This window comes from Merops nubicus, unplaced genomic scaffold (genome assembly GCF_000691845.1).
Source record: "Merops nubicus isolate BGI_N331 unplaced genomic scaffold, ASM69184v1 scaffold2272, whole genome shotgun sequence".
Taxonomy (NCBI): Eukaryota; Metazoa; Chordata; class Aves; order Coraciiformes; family Meropidae; genus Merops; species Merops nubicus.
Window position 1 is genome coordinate 1,355 of NW_008595415.1, and position 14,037 is coordinate 15,391.

The window sequence follows — 14,037 nt, forward strand, 5'->3', positions numbered from 1 at the left end:
TTGACCCAAGCCAGGAGGCTGGTGACCTTGGCTACCTGAGCACACACTGCCTCATCTCCAGTTGCCTGTCAACCAACCCCCCAGGTCCTTTTCCACTGGGCACTTTCCAGCCTGGAGCTCTGCAGGGGGTTGTTGTGACCCAAGGGCAGGACCCAGCCCTTGCCCTGGTTGAACCTCATCCCATTGGCCTCAGCCCAGCCAGCCAGCCAGCCCAAGCCCCTCTGTAGAGCTCCCCTGCCCCCAAGCAGATCAACACTCCTGCCTGACTTGGTTTTGTCTGCAAACATACTGAGTTTACCCCTGATCTCCTCCTTCATCCACATCATCTATGGAGATATTAAAGAGAACAGGCCCCAGTACTGAGCCCTGGAGAACACCACTTGTGACCAGCCATCAGCTGGATTTAACTTCACCCACCACAACTCTTTGGGCCAGGCCAAGTTTGCACCCACTGAAGTGCACACCCACCCAAGCCACGAGCAGCCAGCCTCTCCAGGAGAATCACCAGTGTCCACCAAGAGGGCTCTGATGGTGCACACTTCCCAGTGGCATCTGAGACCTCTCTCATGGACGTGGAGTTCCCAAATGCTTATTTCAAGACAGCAGTAAAGTTGTGTAGTGCTGTGGCTGATGGCCTCCTCCCAAACTCTCACCTTCCCAGCCAAACCATGTGACTTGTAACAAAGGTTCACACTGTTTCTTGCAGTGGAAGACAAGACAGGGCAGTTCTTAATTTAAATGTCTTCTAACCTCCCAGTTTAATTAACTGTAGCTGTATTGGTGTCGTGTAGAGAAGAGCACTCAGCAAACAGACATCACATTTTCCTCTGTCCTACAAACAGCACTACAAACCTATTACCTTCACTACTACCCAGGATCTCAGCATATTTTTCCCCCTCTTCCTCCCCTCCCAAAGATCACAGTGGAGTTACAGAATGATTTTTGAGAGGCCTGCACAGTGAACAAGGTGTCAAACACATCCATGGTATTTCAGAAATCCCCACTGAATTTCAGGCCTTGTCCTTCCCTCTACACAAGGGACTTCAAGACCTCCAAACCAACAGGGCACTTCTTGCAACATCTTGATTTGTGTTTTCCAGATGTTATTTTTTCCAAAGAATTCTTCTGGAGATGGTAGTCATGTCACAGTGTCTCTTATTTCATTTACTATTCACTGCTAGAGCAAAATGCTAATGAACACATCAATAAAATAAATGCTGGTCCCAACCTTGACCTCATTACACAAAGTTGGGGAAAAAGTCTTTGTTAAATATTTATCATTTTTGTTCAAAGATGAGCAAGCTTTTTCTGAGACCTTCCCAATTCTTGTGAAAACAAGGGCAGTTTGCTGAGCTGGGCCAGTTGTTACCAAATGTCCAATTTTATTTTGGGTGTTTATGCCACTGTCAGATCAAGGAAGATTGATCTCCTTTGTGATGTATGTTGCTTAATAAGTGTCAAATTAAAATAACAAAGATCATCAACTCCAAAGAAGTTACATCATAATAATACATAAAAATATGTATGAAATCCACTTTTATATCCTAATGGTTGAGCTCAGCCAGCCCCTTGCAGCCATCACAGAGAGACAACAGTAATTTCACAGGCAGAAGATCCCTTTGATGGGCACGTGGTCAACTTATTAGCAGAAAGACATTTAAATGTGGTTTTGTCATCAGGAAAAATATGTAAGGAAGCAAGAAAAAGGTGAAGCCTCTTGTTTACCTGTGTCTTCACACTCTTTTGCCTCTTCCCAAAGATGCAGGACAGATCATCTTCGCTGCGTGAGGACAGATCCTTCCCTGAAAGGGGTTAGGGGAGAAAAAAAAAACCAAAATCTTCACATCTGGTCATCACAGTAGCATAAACCTCCATCTCTGCAACACACTGGATTATCCCAACTGAAAACAATTTCAGGCAATGAAGCAAAGGCTTCTCTTGAGTTCCAGCAGGACCATCACTCCCATCTGACTGCTGTGTGGCTACATGAACATCAGCCACAGAGCAGGGAGGGGGGAGTAAAAGGGTGTGAGGTGATATTCTGAGATGCTGGCAAAAGTTCAGCTGATTCCACAGTGCAGACACCTTTATATTGAGTTGGCTGCAGCTTGCCTCACAGAATCCTTTCAAAAAGATTCAGCAGAAGTTAAAGAAACAGAATTAGCCAAGATAAGCCAAGCTACTAAGAGCCTGCTTGGGTTTTACTCCATTTTCTGATTCCAATTGACCACAAAGTTAATCTAAGCACTTGTATCAGGCAAAGAAAACCCAACCTGACTGTCCCACCTGCTTCTTCTTCTGCTCAGGATCCTCAACTGCCCACAGAGGGTAAGGGCCATCAAAACAGAGGAGCAAGTGTCACCCAGCTTTGGGGTAGCTCACTGTGCAGCCTCCAGATGTCCTTTCCCAAGCAAGCTGGATGAGACTGGTGGCTCTCTTCAGCTTTACCTTGGCCAAGGCTTGGAACACAACACTTAAACCCTTGCAGCTCCTCTTCTCACCCCACACTTTCTTTCCATGATTTTTTTTCTCCCCACTTGCAAATCTATCCCACTCTCTTCTTCTATTTGCTAATAAAAAAACAACTGAGCTGACATTCCAAATCTTTTCCAGCATCAAAAGGCCAACAGATCAAGGGAGATTCTCCTTCCCCTCTGCCCTGGTGAGGCCACCTCTGGAGTACTGGGTCCAGTTCTGGGCTCCCCAGTTCAAGAGAGACAAGGAACTACTGGAGAGAGTCCAGCAGAGGCTGGGAAGCTGCTGAGGAGCTGGAGCATCTCTGTGCCAGGCCAGGCTGAGAGCCCTGGGGCTGCTGAGCTGGAGAAGAGAAGCCTCAGAGGGGATCTGAGCAGTGCTGAGCAAGAGCTAAAGGGCCCCCGGCAGGCAAGAGGCTGGGGCCAGACTCTGCTCAGTGGTGCCAGCGACAGGACAAGGGGCAATGGGCACCAACTGGAACCCAGGAGGTGCCACCTGAGCAGGAGGAGAAACTTCTCTGCTGGGAGGGTGGCAGAGCCTGGCCCAGGCTGCCCAGAGAGGCTGTGGAGTCTCCTGCTCTGGAGAGATCCCAAACCCTCCTGGATGTGATCCTGGGCACCCTGCTGTGGGTGAGCTGCTGGAGCAGGGGTGGGATGAGATGATTCCCAGAGGTCCCTCCCAACACCACCACGCTCTGTCTCTGCTCACAGGGGAACAGCTAAGAGGAAAGCAACTGAGTTCAGTCTGAACTGGATCTGGGCATGGCTGCTGATGCCCTGTGTGCTGCCTCCACTCTCCCAGCAGCCAGGCTACAGAGCAGCAGCAGAAACGGAAGCTGCATTTTTCTCCTTCTCCCCCTTTTGTGTGATCTCCTCTTGTTTAGTCTAAAAGGAAGCAGGATCCAACAACAACAGCCACAGCAACATTAGCCTTTCTCAAATAACTTTCCTTTTTCCCTGAAAAAGGACAATTCCCCTGGTTTAGAACACTCCTCTACCTCACAGCAACACTGGCAGCCAAACAAATGAGGAATATGTTAATCTGAAAGCCTTGCTCCATATTTTACATGCTCCAAAGACACTTCTCTTTGCTCTGTGTTTAGTAAAAGGTTAAAACTAAAGCAAAATAGTAGCAAAAAGGATTTATCTCAAACAGGTCATGGCTTCTCTACTTGCATGACCTGAACCAGTTTGTTTGATGTTGTAAAACTGCAGAGTCTTGTTAACACATCTAACTTACAAGGGTGAATTATTTATTCAAACATCCCAGAGCCCAATATCAGAATCTGGCCTCCATTCAGCCATCAATTACCTTTGTTTTTAGCAGAGGCATTTGCTATCAGCAAACATGAGCTTTAAGTTTAATAAAGTGGCCATTAGTGGAAACTGATATTATCCATACACTGAAAGATGTATATACACACACACTGTGTGCCCATGGCTGTGGGAAAGGAGAAGAGAAACAGAAGAAGGGACTGAAAAACTCTCCAGAGCCACATCTAGGGATGGTTGAAATAACGTCACCCCTCCAAGAAAGAAATAAAGGAATTACTCAACTCCACAAGTTCTTGATACAGTTTTTCTGGCCACTAACCACTGTCCTCATTTGTCCAATAAAGTATCTGGTAGATGTAAGAGGCCTTTCCTCTTCCTGCATTCAGGTTTAATCTGATCCCTGATCTGATCCCCATGATCTCTTAGCAGGGGTTAGTGGAGATTGCTGAGGATGGTGCCGTGCAGAGGCCCAAGGAACTGTTATCACCTTTGCCTCCCCCTCCCATCCCCTGCCCACGCACACATCATGCTGAAAATTCACTGTTCCTCCATTCAGCTCCTGGATCCTTCAGACAGAAATTGTTTTATTCAACAGCAACAGCCTGAAGGCATCTAAAATTGTCCAAAATAAAGAGGAACGGCGCATTATAGCTTTAAGTAAGTTCCTGCAGGGGGTGTTTCTAAACCAAGACTTTACTTGCCAAATTTAGAGCCCAGAAAGCCACAAATCACCTTGACACATGGTTTGGTCGGGTTTTTTTTTTTCTTCTCTAATCTTGGCTGGAGCTTATGAAACAAGAACACTCCCCTCACCTTTTGCAAACTTCATATAATGGACACGTTTCTTGGAAGATTTGGATTTTTCTTCGAGGCTGAATGTCTTCTTCTGAATATTAACTGAGGATTCTACAAAAAAAACCACAATAAAGCCAAATAAGTTCCAACCCTATTAGAGGCACTCCAACCCCCCAAATCAAACAGCAGTGTATTTAACTTTCTCTTTCAAAACTGAGTCTCAACAACACATGACAATGTATTACTGAAGAAAATGTGGTAAGTTTTGACTGAGACATGTTACTGCTTGATTTTTTTTTTGCCACATCCCCTTCCCATTTCCAGAAAAGGCAGATACAGGTACTCCAGGTCAAAGGCAAAGCCTAATTTAACACCATTTCTACTGGAAGAAAAGAATAATAGGTCAAGGTTTATTGTGCTCTTTGTTACAAAACGCCTCCAGTGCCAGAGCCTGAGAAAGAGGGAAGAAATAATATGAAATAAAATCCTGAATTTGACTGGGTAGGAAGAAAAATCACACAGAGAGGCTTCCCACTTCTAACACTACACAGAGTGCCTCTACCTGGACCCAGCCTGAAACATCTGCATCAGGAAATTCAACAGTGGCAGAGCTCTTCTGTCCCTGAGGGCAGCTGGAACAACCTGCCACATCCATATTAAGTCATTTTCCCAACCTCCCAGAAGAGGGGCTGCACCTAAACTGGTCTCTGGGGTTGGCAAAATCCCAGATTCACTCAGGGGTGCTTTGGGAGAATGTTGGTTTGTGCAGGTAAACCCAGGTGAAGGATCAGTTGTAGTATTTAACAGCAGAGGTAGGATGTTCCCAGGCTGTAGTGACTTACTCCCCTGGTACAGATGGACTCTTCACATCCACAGAGCCTGCTGATGCACAAGAAATTCTCAGAAGGAGGTAACCTGCTCTCTGGGTAATGACCACTGTGTTAGTCCTGGCCTGAAAAGAAACAGGAGTCTCTGCTCTGTAACTCTGGAAAAGGCTACTCTGGTGAGATGGTTTCTCTTTCTGGGAGGGGTGGAAATCAACCCCTACCCTGAGGGCCAAGCTGAGTCACTTTTTTCACACCATCCCACCCCTGAAAGCTCTGCAGACCAAGCTCTCTGACACTGGAATTACAGCACTTCACTCTTTTGCTAGGTAGTGACACCTGATGATAGATTCATTGACCTAAAAATCTACTTTTCCATTTACACACCAAGCCCTAACCAGAAGAGGAAGCACCAGCAAACCCCATTTTAGCTAGAGTCTGAAAATCCTACCTAAAAAGTCTCTATGGGGAAAGGAAGCACCACAACTCAACTCTCCTGACCAGAGATGAGGTGCTTGGGGTCTGCTCTCCAATCCTCTCCTACCGAGGGGAACATCACCCAGCAAAGGATTTCCACAGGGCTTCCTTCCTCCAGGGCTCTGTGAGGCAGCCAGAGGGGCAGCAGCTCCTCCTGGTGCCTGCCCGGAGGAACCTCACTCCTGAAAGGAGCAGTGGAGAGGCAGGGACATCCCCCTGCCTTCAGCTGACTGCTAAATCCTCTGAGTCAGCCCTGCAGGAATATTAAGGTGTTTTTTAAGGCAATTCAGTCCCAGCAGTAAAGCCATGGGTCATTCTTAGAGTGAATCTGATGCAGGGGAATACTCCAAAGCACGTCACAGACATGGGCAGCACACAGGATCTCAGCATGGTAGTGTTGGATCACCTCTTCCAACCCCCCTGCAGGGTGCCCAGGGTCACATCCAGGTGGGTTTGGGATATCTCTCCAGAGCAGGAGACTCCACAGCCTCTCTGGGCAGCCTCTACCACCCTCCCAGCAGAGAATTTTTTCCTCCTGTTAAGACAGAACTTCCTGGGTTCCAGCTTGTGCCCATTGCCCCCTGTCCTGTTGCTGGGCACCACTGAGCAGAGTCTGGCGAGCTGCTTGCTCCCAGCTCTTTAGACCTTGATCAGATCCCCTCTGAGGCTTCTCTTCTGCAGCTCAGCAGCACCAGGGCTCTCAGCCTGGCCTGGCACAGAGATGCTCCAGCCCCTCAGCAGCTTCCCAGCCTCCACTGGACTCTTTCCAGTAGCTCCTTGTCTCTCTTGAACTGGGGAGCCCAGAACTGGACTCCAGAGGTGGCCTCACTAGGGTAGATGTGGAGAAGAACCTCCCTCAACCTGCATGTCACACCTTTCTTGGTGCACATTGACACGTCATGTCATCATCACTTAACACCCCAAGAATAAAAAACAGGACTCAAAACTCCACACTAGGTTCTCAACTAGAAAAAAAAAGAAAAGAAAGCTAAAACTATATACATCAAGAGTATTTGAATGTTGTCATGCTCACCACCACAGGGCCCTTCCTTCCCAATCTCTAATTGCCATCCCACCCTGGCAACTACACCAGTGATTTCAGAACAATGAAGTTTTTCAGCTGACTTTTAATGCAATTTGAAACTGGATCATGGCCAACAACAGAACACTGGATCCTGCAGCACAGCTGCAGGCAGAGTTAGCTGCATGAGTTTAGCCAGGTTAAACAACAGCCAAAAAAAAACCACCCCAAGTTTCAGGGCAATGTTTGCAGTCTGCAAATCACCCAACGTGATTCTGACCAGAAACTTTCAACCTGCACCCAAATTTCACTTCAGTGATTGAAAACTTTTCTCCCAGCTACTAAAGACTGAGAGAAAAGAACTGAGCCAAGCAGAGGGAAATACAGTTTTCAGGGGCCACTTTGCATCCATCCAGTTGACCCAGGGAACACAGATTTAGGAACATGACAGCCTTGCTCAAGGAACCTGCCCCTGTGCTGACTCACTGTGTCCTTGGGCAAGTCATTTCAGCAAGCTGCTCCTCAGGGTGGAGGTTTCCCACCAGTTACACCTGACTGATCTTCCCATGGCTCAAGCTGGAACTTGGGGAGGATTTAATTATCAAGGGAGAAAGGAACTTCTGGAATTTCCCTACGATACGCTGGTCTAGCTCTTGAGGACTTCACCTACAGCACCCAGTGTGGCCTCAGACCATCATCAGGGCTCTGATGCACAAGGATAACTTACCCAGCAATTAAAAAAAGTGCTTTTAAAGCTTCAGGCTCAGAATCTTAACCCTGGTTTTCTAGGATTAGAAACCGAGTTCAATCGTTCCTTCTGATTTTCCTCCTTTCTACCTTCCCTCTCCCTTCTGTGCTGAAATGTTAAGAATGAATGAATAAAGAGTTGCTAAACTCCCCAAACTGGCAATTCAGCCACTAGCAGTCTGTGGAGAGGCTGCTGTGGCCCAACAGAAGCCCTTGGTTTAACAGCACTCCACAGAGATTTGTTTAGAGAGGTGATCAGAGTTTAAACTTGAGTCTAACTGAAGAGGAGATGACAGACCATCCATGTGTACAACCCCTTCTGGAAGCTCACACCCCCCAGCTTTGCATAACTTCATCTTTACAAGCCAAGCTCAAATCCTACAAAGCTTTTCAAAATTAAAATACTTTCTAAATAGCCTTTTTGGGGAAAGTTGTGTTGTTTCCCCACTTGTGTGGGCTCTACATCAGGGCTGCAAAAGTCACATTACACCAGACTCCAAAGAGAGCTGCATAACTCTGAGTCAAAAGCTAAGAAGCAGCTCTGTGAGGAGAGGAAAAGTAGGTATTTAAGAAGCCACCAGAGCATGGAAGCCAGGAGTGACAGTTCATTAGTAAAAAGGAAAGCAAATGCACTGCAGTGGTGACTCTGTTGTGAATCTTCAACCCAGCTCTGGTTGCTTCCCAAAGAAACATCCCAGCAAAAGGTCCCTGGTGTCGTGGTCCTGGATAAAACAAACAAGTTCAACATTTTGTTGGCTTTCTCCACTAAAAAGCTTTTAAGTGAGGCCTGACTGAGAAAAACTGATCTGGTGAGATCAACAGGCAGACAAACTTGAGCGTGGTCATGGCTGGCAATATGTTCTTGGGCTCTGGGTTATTCTGAGGGAGCACAGGGAGTTGTGAACCTCAGCAAGGAGACTCCTAGGAGCCCAAAGGATTTGGCCTGGGCTAAAATTTAAGACAAAGAATGGAAACTCTGCTCAGCTTCCAGCACCTGACTGAGCAAAGCATGAACCTACCTGTTTCCCCCTGTCCATGGCAATCATTCAGTTCAGCCAGAAGCTGGTTGAAGTCATCCTGATGAGCAATCCAGTTGTCCTGTAAATATCACCCACGTGAATAGAAGGCAAAAGTCTTTCAGAACTAAACCAGATGTGAAGACTCCACACTCTTTAAGAAGTAACTTCATCACATGTACTCAATTCTTGTTGCTTGGAGGGAGCCTCACAAGCTCCACTGGTGGCAACAGCAGCTGGCTACAGTCACTCCAAAGAGCAGAAATGATGAGAGATGTGTTTCTAAGCCCTTAAACAATAGTGAGATGCTGTCAGCTCTGTGTGTCCCCTCTCTGTGCAAGATGTTTTCAAAAGCAGGCAGGAAATGTGTGATTTTTTCCAGCAACAAAGTTACTTAAGATGTTGACTATGACACAAGCACCTTTAGGATCATGTTCTGCTTTGCTTATGGGCCTGAACTCCAGGCTGAAAGGTGAGTGGATCAGGAAGAGGCACAGAAGGCATGAAGCTAAGCAGGGCAAAAGGCACAGGAAGACAGCAAGTATTTCAGTGATCTGCTTGGAAGCAAAAAATAAACCCCCCAAACCTCTGGACAGCCTGCTCCCAGAATCACTGTAACCTTTCCAAGCAGGGAGACTTCCTCCTAAAACACCCAACAAAGCAGAACAAAACTCCAGCTCAAGAGTTTCTGCAGAGATGTTTGCATAGGTGCCTGATGCCTCCAGATGAGACAAAAGGTTTCATGAACATCCCACTCCACAGACTGTGCTTCAGCTGAAATGGAACCAATTTCCTTCCCCACATCTGGTGCTCACCTCATATTTGATGGTTGCTCCTAAGCCCAGCGTGTTGTTTTTCACCTGAACCTTGATATGTTCTGTGTTTCCTTGTTCCTGTGCCCCAAGACCCTAAAGGAGGATTTAAGGGTAAAAACATAAGGGTTTTACAGCAGCCACCAAGCAATTAGAGCTTGAAATACAGCAAGAAATCACAACTTGCTATTTATTTGCTTGCCTGCAACTGAATTCATTCACAGGCATTAGCACACATGAGTTATTAAGTTTTATAATTTACTACTTAAGCCTCTAGCAAAGCATTACAAACACTAAAATAGCAACAACCTTAAGCAGTTGGGTGATTAATCAGGAAGCAACCTGACATTCCTAGGCAAGTCCCAAGTGTTTCCAATTTTAAAACAAGACACCACATAAAAAGAACATGCCTCTCCCCAAAAATACTCTGTACTCTTCAGGTCCAGTGTTATCTTTCTTCATTGTACAATCAGGGGAAAAAAAAAAAAAGCCAAAGAATTTGGTTTAAAACTTTATTCCTAGTATCTATTTGTTTTTTTCCCTGATCTGTCACCAGTAACAAATCATCAGCTGAGGGTATGGCTCAAATAAACACCTCTGGGGGAGCAGTGGAGAGAGGATCTGGGGACAGCCCTTGAGCACAGGTAATATTTGAAGCCACCAGGCATCTCTGACAAAGGCTGTTTCTATCCTGTGGAGTTTCTTTAGTCAGTGGGGTGGAAAATTTACCTTGAAACTTCTTCTGCTAACCAAAAAGTATGGAAGCAAGCAGGACACTTGGCTACAGATCCTGCCCAGACCCAGTTGATACAGCTCAGACCAGGACTGGTGTCAGCAGCTTGATTCCACTGCAGAGATGGGCTTTTGCCCATTCATTTCATCAAGATATGGTTCTGTTGGGCTGAGTTTGTAGTGGAATGGAGACACAAATCCTTCTTGTGCAGCTGTAACTCTTGTAAAGGAAGATTTGGCAGTTAAAATAAGAAAAAAGACACCTCAATCTGGCCAGGCTGGATGGCTGGGCTGAGGCCAATGGGATGAGGTTCAACAAGGGCAAGGGCTGGGTCCTGCCCTTGGGTCACAACAACCCCCTGCAGTGCTCCAGGCTGGGGGAGAGGGGCTGGAAAGTGCCCTGAGGAAAAGGACCTGGGGGTGTTCATTGACAGCCAGCTGGAGAGGAGCCAGTGTGTGCCCTGGTGCCAAGGAGGCCACCAGCATCCTGGCTTGGATCAGCACTGGTGTGGCCAGCAGGACTTGGGCAGGGATCATCCCCCTGCACTCAGCACTGGGGAGGCTGCCCCTCAAATCCTGGGGTCAGTTTTGGGCCCCTCCCTCCCAGAAGGCACTTGAGGGGCTGGAGCGTGGCCAGAGAAGGGCAACGGAGCTGCTGGGGAAGGGTCTAGAGCCCAAGTGTGGGGAGGAGCAGCTGAGGGAGCTGGGGGGGCTGAGCTGAGGGAGCTGGGGGTGCTGAGCCTGGAGCAAAGGAGGCTCAGGGGAGACCTTCTGGCTCTGCACAGCTCCTGACAGGAGCCTGGAGCCAGGGGGGGGTCGGGCTCTGCTCCCAAGGGACAAGGGACAGGACAAGAGGAACCAGCCTCAAGTTGTGCCAGGGGAGGTTTAGGACTTGAGGAAAAATTTCTTCACTGAAAAGGTTGTTAAGCACCAAACAGGTTGCTCAGGGCAGTGGTGGAGTCCCCACCCCTGGAGGGGTTTCCAAGCTGTGGAGATGTGGTGTGAGGGACATGGGGCAGTGGGGACCTGACAGTGCTGGGTTAACAGTTGGACTTGTTGACCTTAAAGGACTCTTCCATCTAAAATGATTCTACAATTCAAGTAGGAAACACTGATGTGAAGATGAGGGAGGGATGACAGACAGAACACAACAGGAGGTGTGTCATGGCCAAGGTGTTCCCCATGCTCCCAGAAGCTGGCTGCCTGAAGCACAATCAGAACACTTCAGAGCATTTTTATTCCTCTGGTTTACAGATCTATTTTAATCTCACACACTTTCAACAGCTACACATACAATTTCCATAATAAAAACCCCAAGTGCTCAAGCTCCATGCTCTTACATGTCTGGTCTAAAGCCTGGTGAAACCAATGCCAGGTCCTGGACTTCAGCAGGCTGATTTTTCCAAGTTTTAATACATTCACAGAACTGAGAATGACCCTGATTTGATTCCTTTAAAGAAAAAGGAAATCCAGGAGAGGGATTAAATAAACAACGTGGGAGTTTTTGTGTGCAGTGGGCTCATTAAACACACAGGCCCCAAATCCCAGCTTTGCTGAGGTGCCTTTGTGGAAGTTAAACTGCTTTTAAGGGGCAGCTGAGACTTTGGCAGCTGTCTGCACTGACCTAGGGATTATTCTTAGCCCCAGAAACCAGTCTCCTCACCCCACAGGCTGGAGCTGAGAAGGAGCACAGCTCATGTAATGCTGCCTTTTGGCCAGGAAAGAAGAGAAATAACCTTTAAAAACAGGTAAAAGAGTAAAGCAGGTCCTGGAGCTGCTTAAAAACATCAAAAGGCAGAGAGAGAACTGAGGGTGTCAAGGCAACTTTAAGCCTTTTAGCTTCACCTGATTTAAGGTGCCAACTCCAGGAGAGAAGAACAAATCAAACAGAACATGGCTGATTTACCAAGAGTCCCCCCAGCAGTCTTCCACCTTTCAGCTTGAAAACTCTCCTTTAAATCCTACCTTTCCTTTGGACCAGCCCATCTTTTCCAGCATCTTCTGGCCAAACTTGGACTCATCATTGCTCCAAGCACTGTTCTGTGGATCCACAGACCACTTCTGCCTTCTACGGGCTAGGGGAAGGAAGGAAAAATTCACAGAGGTCCTGTTGACATTTCCACAACATCCTCAGTGTCTTCTCAAGTCAAGAAAAGCTCTTCAGCCCAGAAAGCAAACAGAATCCATGCCAAAGAAAACACTTTCTGAGGGGGGTTAATTTTACCAGTCCTTCTGTTAAAACAGTCCAGTGAAAATGATATGGATTAATTGGAAGAATGCCAAACAAATCCCTCAGGATGGGCTGTGATTCAGGGAAAGCTGTAAGGGAGGATTATCACTTAGCTGTACAGGCCTCAATTCCATATTTACTCCAACTTTGTTTTACATCTGGTTTTAAGATGAAATCTATAGTGGATGAGACAATAGTGCTGCTTTCCCAGGCCTGGACAACACAGAATCACAGAATCATTACAGCTGGAAAGGGCCTCTGAGATCATCAAGTCCAACCATCAACCCAACACTCCCATGACCACTAAACCATGTCCTGAAGTGCCATGTCCACATGTTCTTTGAACCCCTCCAGGGCTGGGGACTCAGCACCTCCCTGGGCAGCCTGGGCCAAGGCCTCACCACTCTGCCAGGAGAGAAATTCTGCCTCAGATCCAACTGAAACCTCCCCTGGTGCAACTTCAGCCCATTTCCTTGTCGCTGGTTTCTTGGGAGAAGAGACCAACCCCCACCTCACTCCAACCTCCTTCCATTGTAGAGCACAAGAAGGTCTCCCCTCAGCCTCCTCTTCTCCAGGCTCAACCAGTTCCCCCAGCCCCTCCTCACCATCCATGTTCCCCAGACCCCTCCCCAGCTTTGTTGCCCTTCTCTGGACCCGCTCCAGCCCCTCAAGGTCTTTCTTATCCTGAGGCCCCCAAAACTGCCCCCAACACTCAAGCTGTGGTCTCCCCCATGCAAAGTCCACCAGTGTCAAGCAGATCAACACTCTGCTCAGTTTGGGGACACCTGCAAACTTGCTGAGGGTGCCTCAATCCTTTCACCCAGATCATGGGTAAAGAGATTAAACCATGGCCCCCAAACTGAACAGCCATTCTTCCTTTTGAGCAGAAAACAGGAGTTTTAGTGTCTCCCTTCATAACCAAAGCCAAGTCAAGATTCCAACACGAGTGACCAGAGAAACTGAACGACAGAAGACAAACCAGTGAGGGTTCAGCTTTGGGATTTGCCACAAAATGGTTTCTCTGGAAGCTGGAAAGTGACTGGAAATTGTTGCAGGTCTAAGAGATCCAAAGGAGAACCAAAGCTCCTTGATCCTCTGTGGACAGCTAAAGAAAGCACAGCCCCCCAAGCCCCCACACGTGTATCTGCCTCCACCATGAGGAACAGCTTCCCTGAAAGCAAGGAGGAAAAGCCAACAGCTACCCAGGCCCTCCAAGCCTGCACCTAAACACACTCAGGAAGACAACCTAAATAAACAAGGCCAGCAAAGAATGGGAGGCAGGAAGATCACAAACTTCACCACACAGGGTGGGAAACGCTGCCTCAAAACTGGCCGAGGATCCCAAGGCCAAAGTCAGTGAGGAGCCAAATCCACCCAGGCACTTTCAACACCATCAGGAAGTCATCTTTCCCAAAAACACAGCACTTGGGATTTGGGCCAGAGGGACACAACGTTGCAGGGAGGTTTGAGGCATTTTTTTACCCAGTTTTGTTTCATTCTTCAAGATTTAACAGGAGCAGAGTACACGCTAGGGGCTTTTTTTAACGTGCTTCTCAAGCTTTGAAGCTCAAAACAGGTGCTGTGTGGCAAGCCATAAAAATCACAGTCTGATAAAGGAGTTCATAAAGCCCCAA

At 47.4% G+C, this 14,037-nt stretch overlaps 1 protein-coding gene across 1 annotated transcript; it reads right to left on the bottom strand.

The window, feature by feature from the left end:
- Positions 1-1,725: 1,725 nt before the first annotated feature.
- LOC103768866 (PIN2/TERF1-interacting telomerase inhibitor 1-like) lies at positions 1,726-12,248 on the bottom strand (the record flags this gene model as incomplete). The annotated part of the gene is made up of 5 exons (XM_008936024.1): positions 1,726-1,802; positions 4,563-4,655; positions 8,633-8,711; positions 9,445-9,537; positions 12,139-12,248. Coding segments are annotated over 5 exons (452 nt in total), but the record flags the coding sequence as incomplete, so codon positions are not given.
- Positions 12,249-14,037: the final 1,789 nt, after the last annotated feature.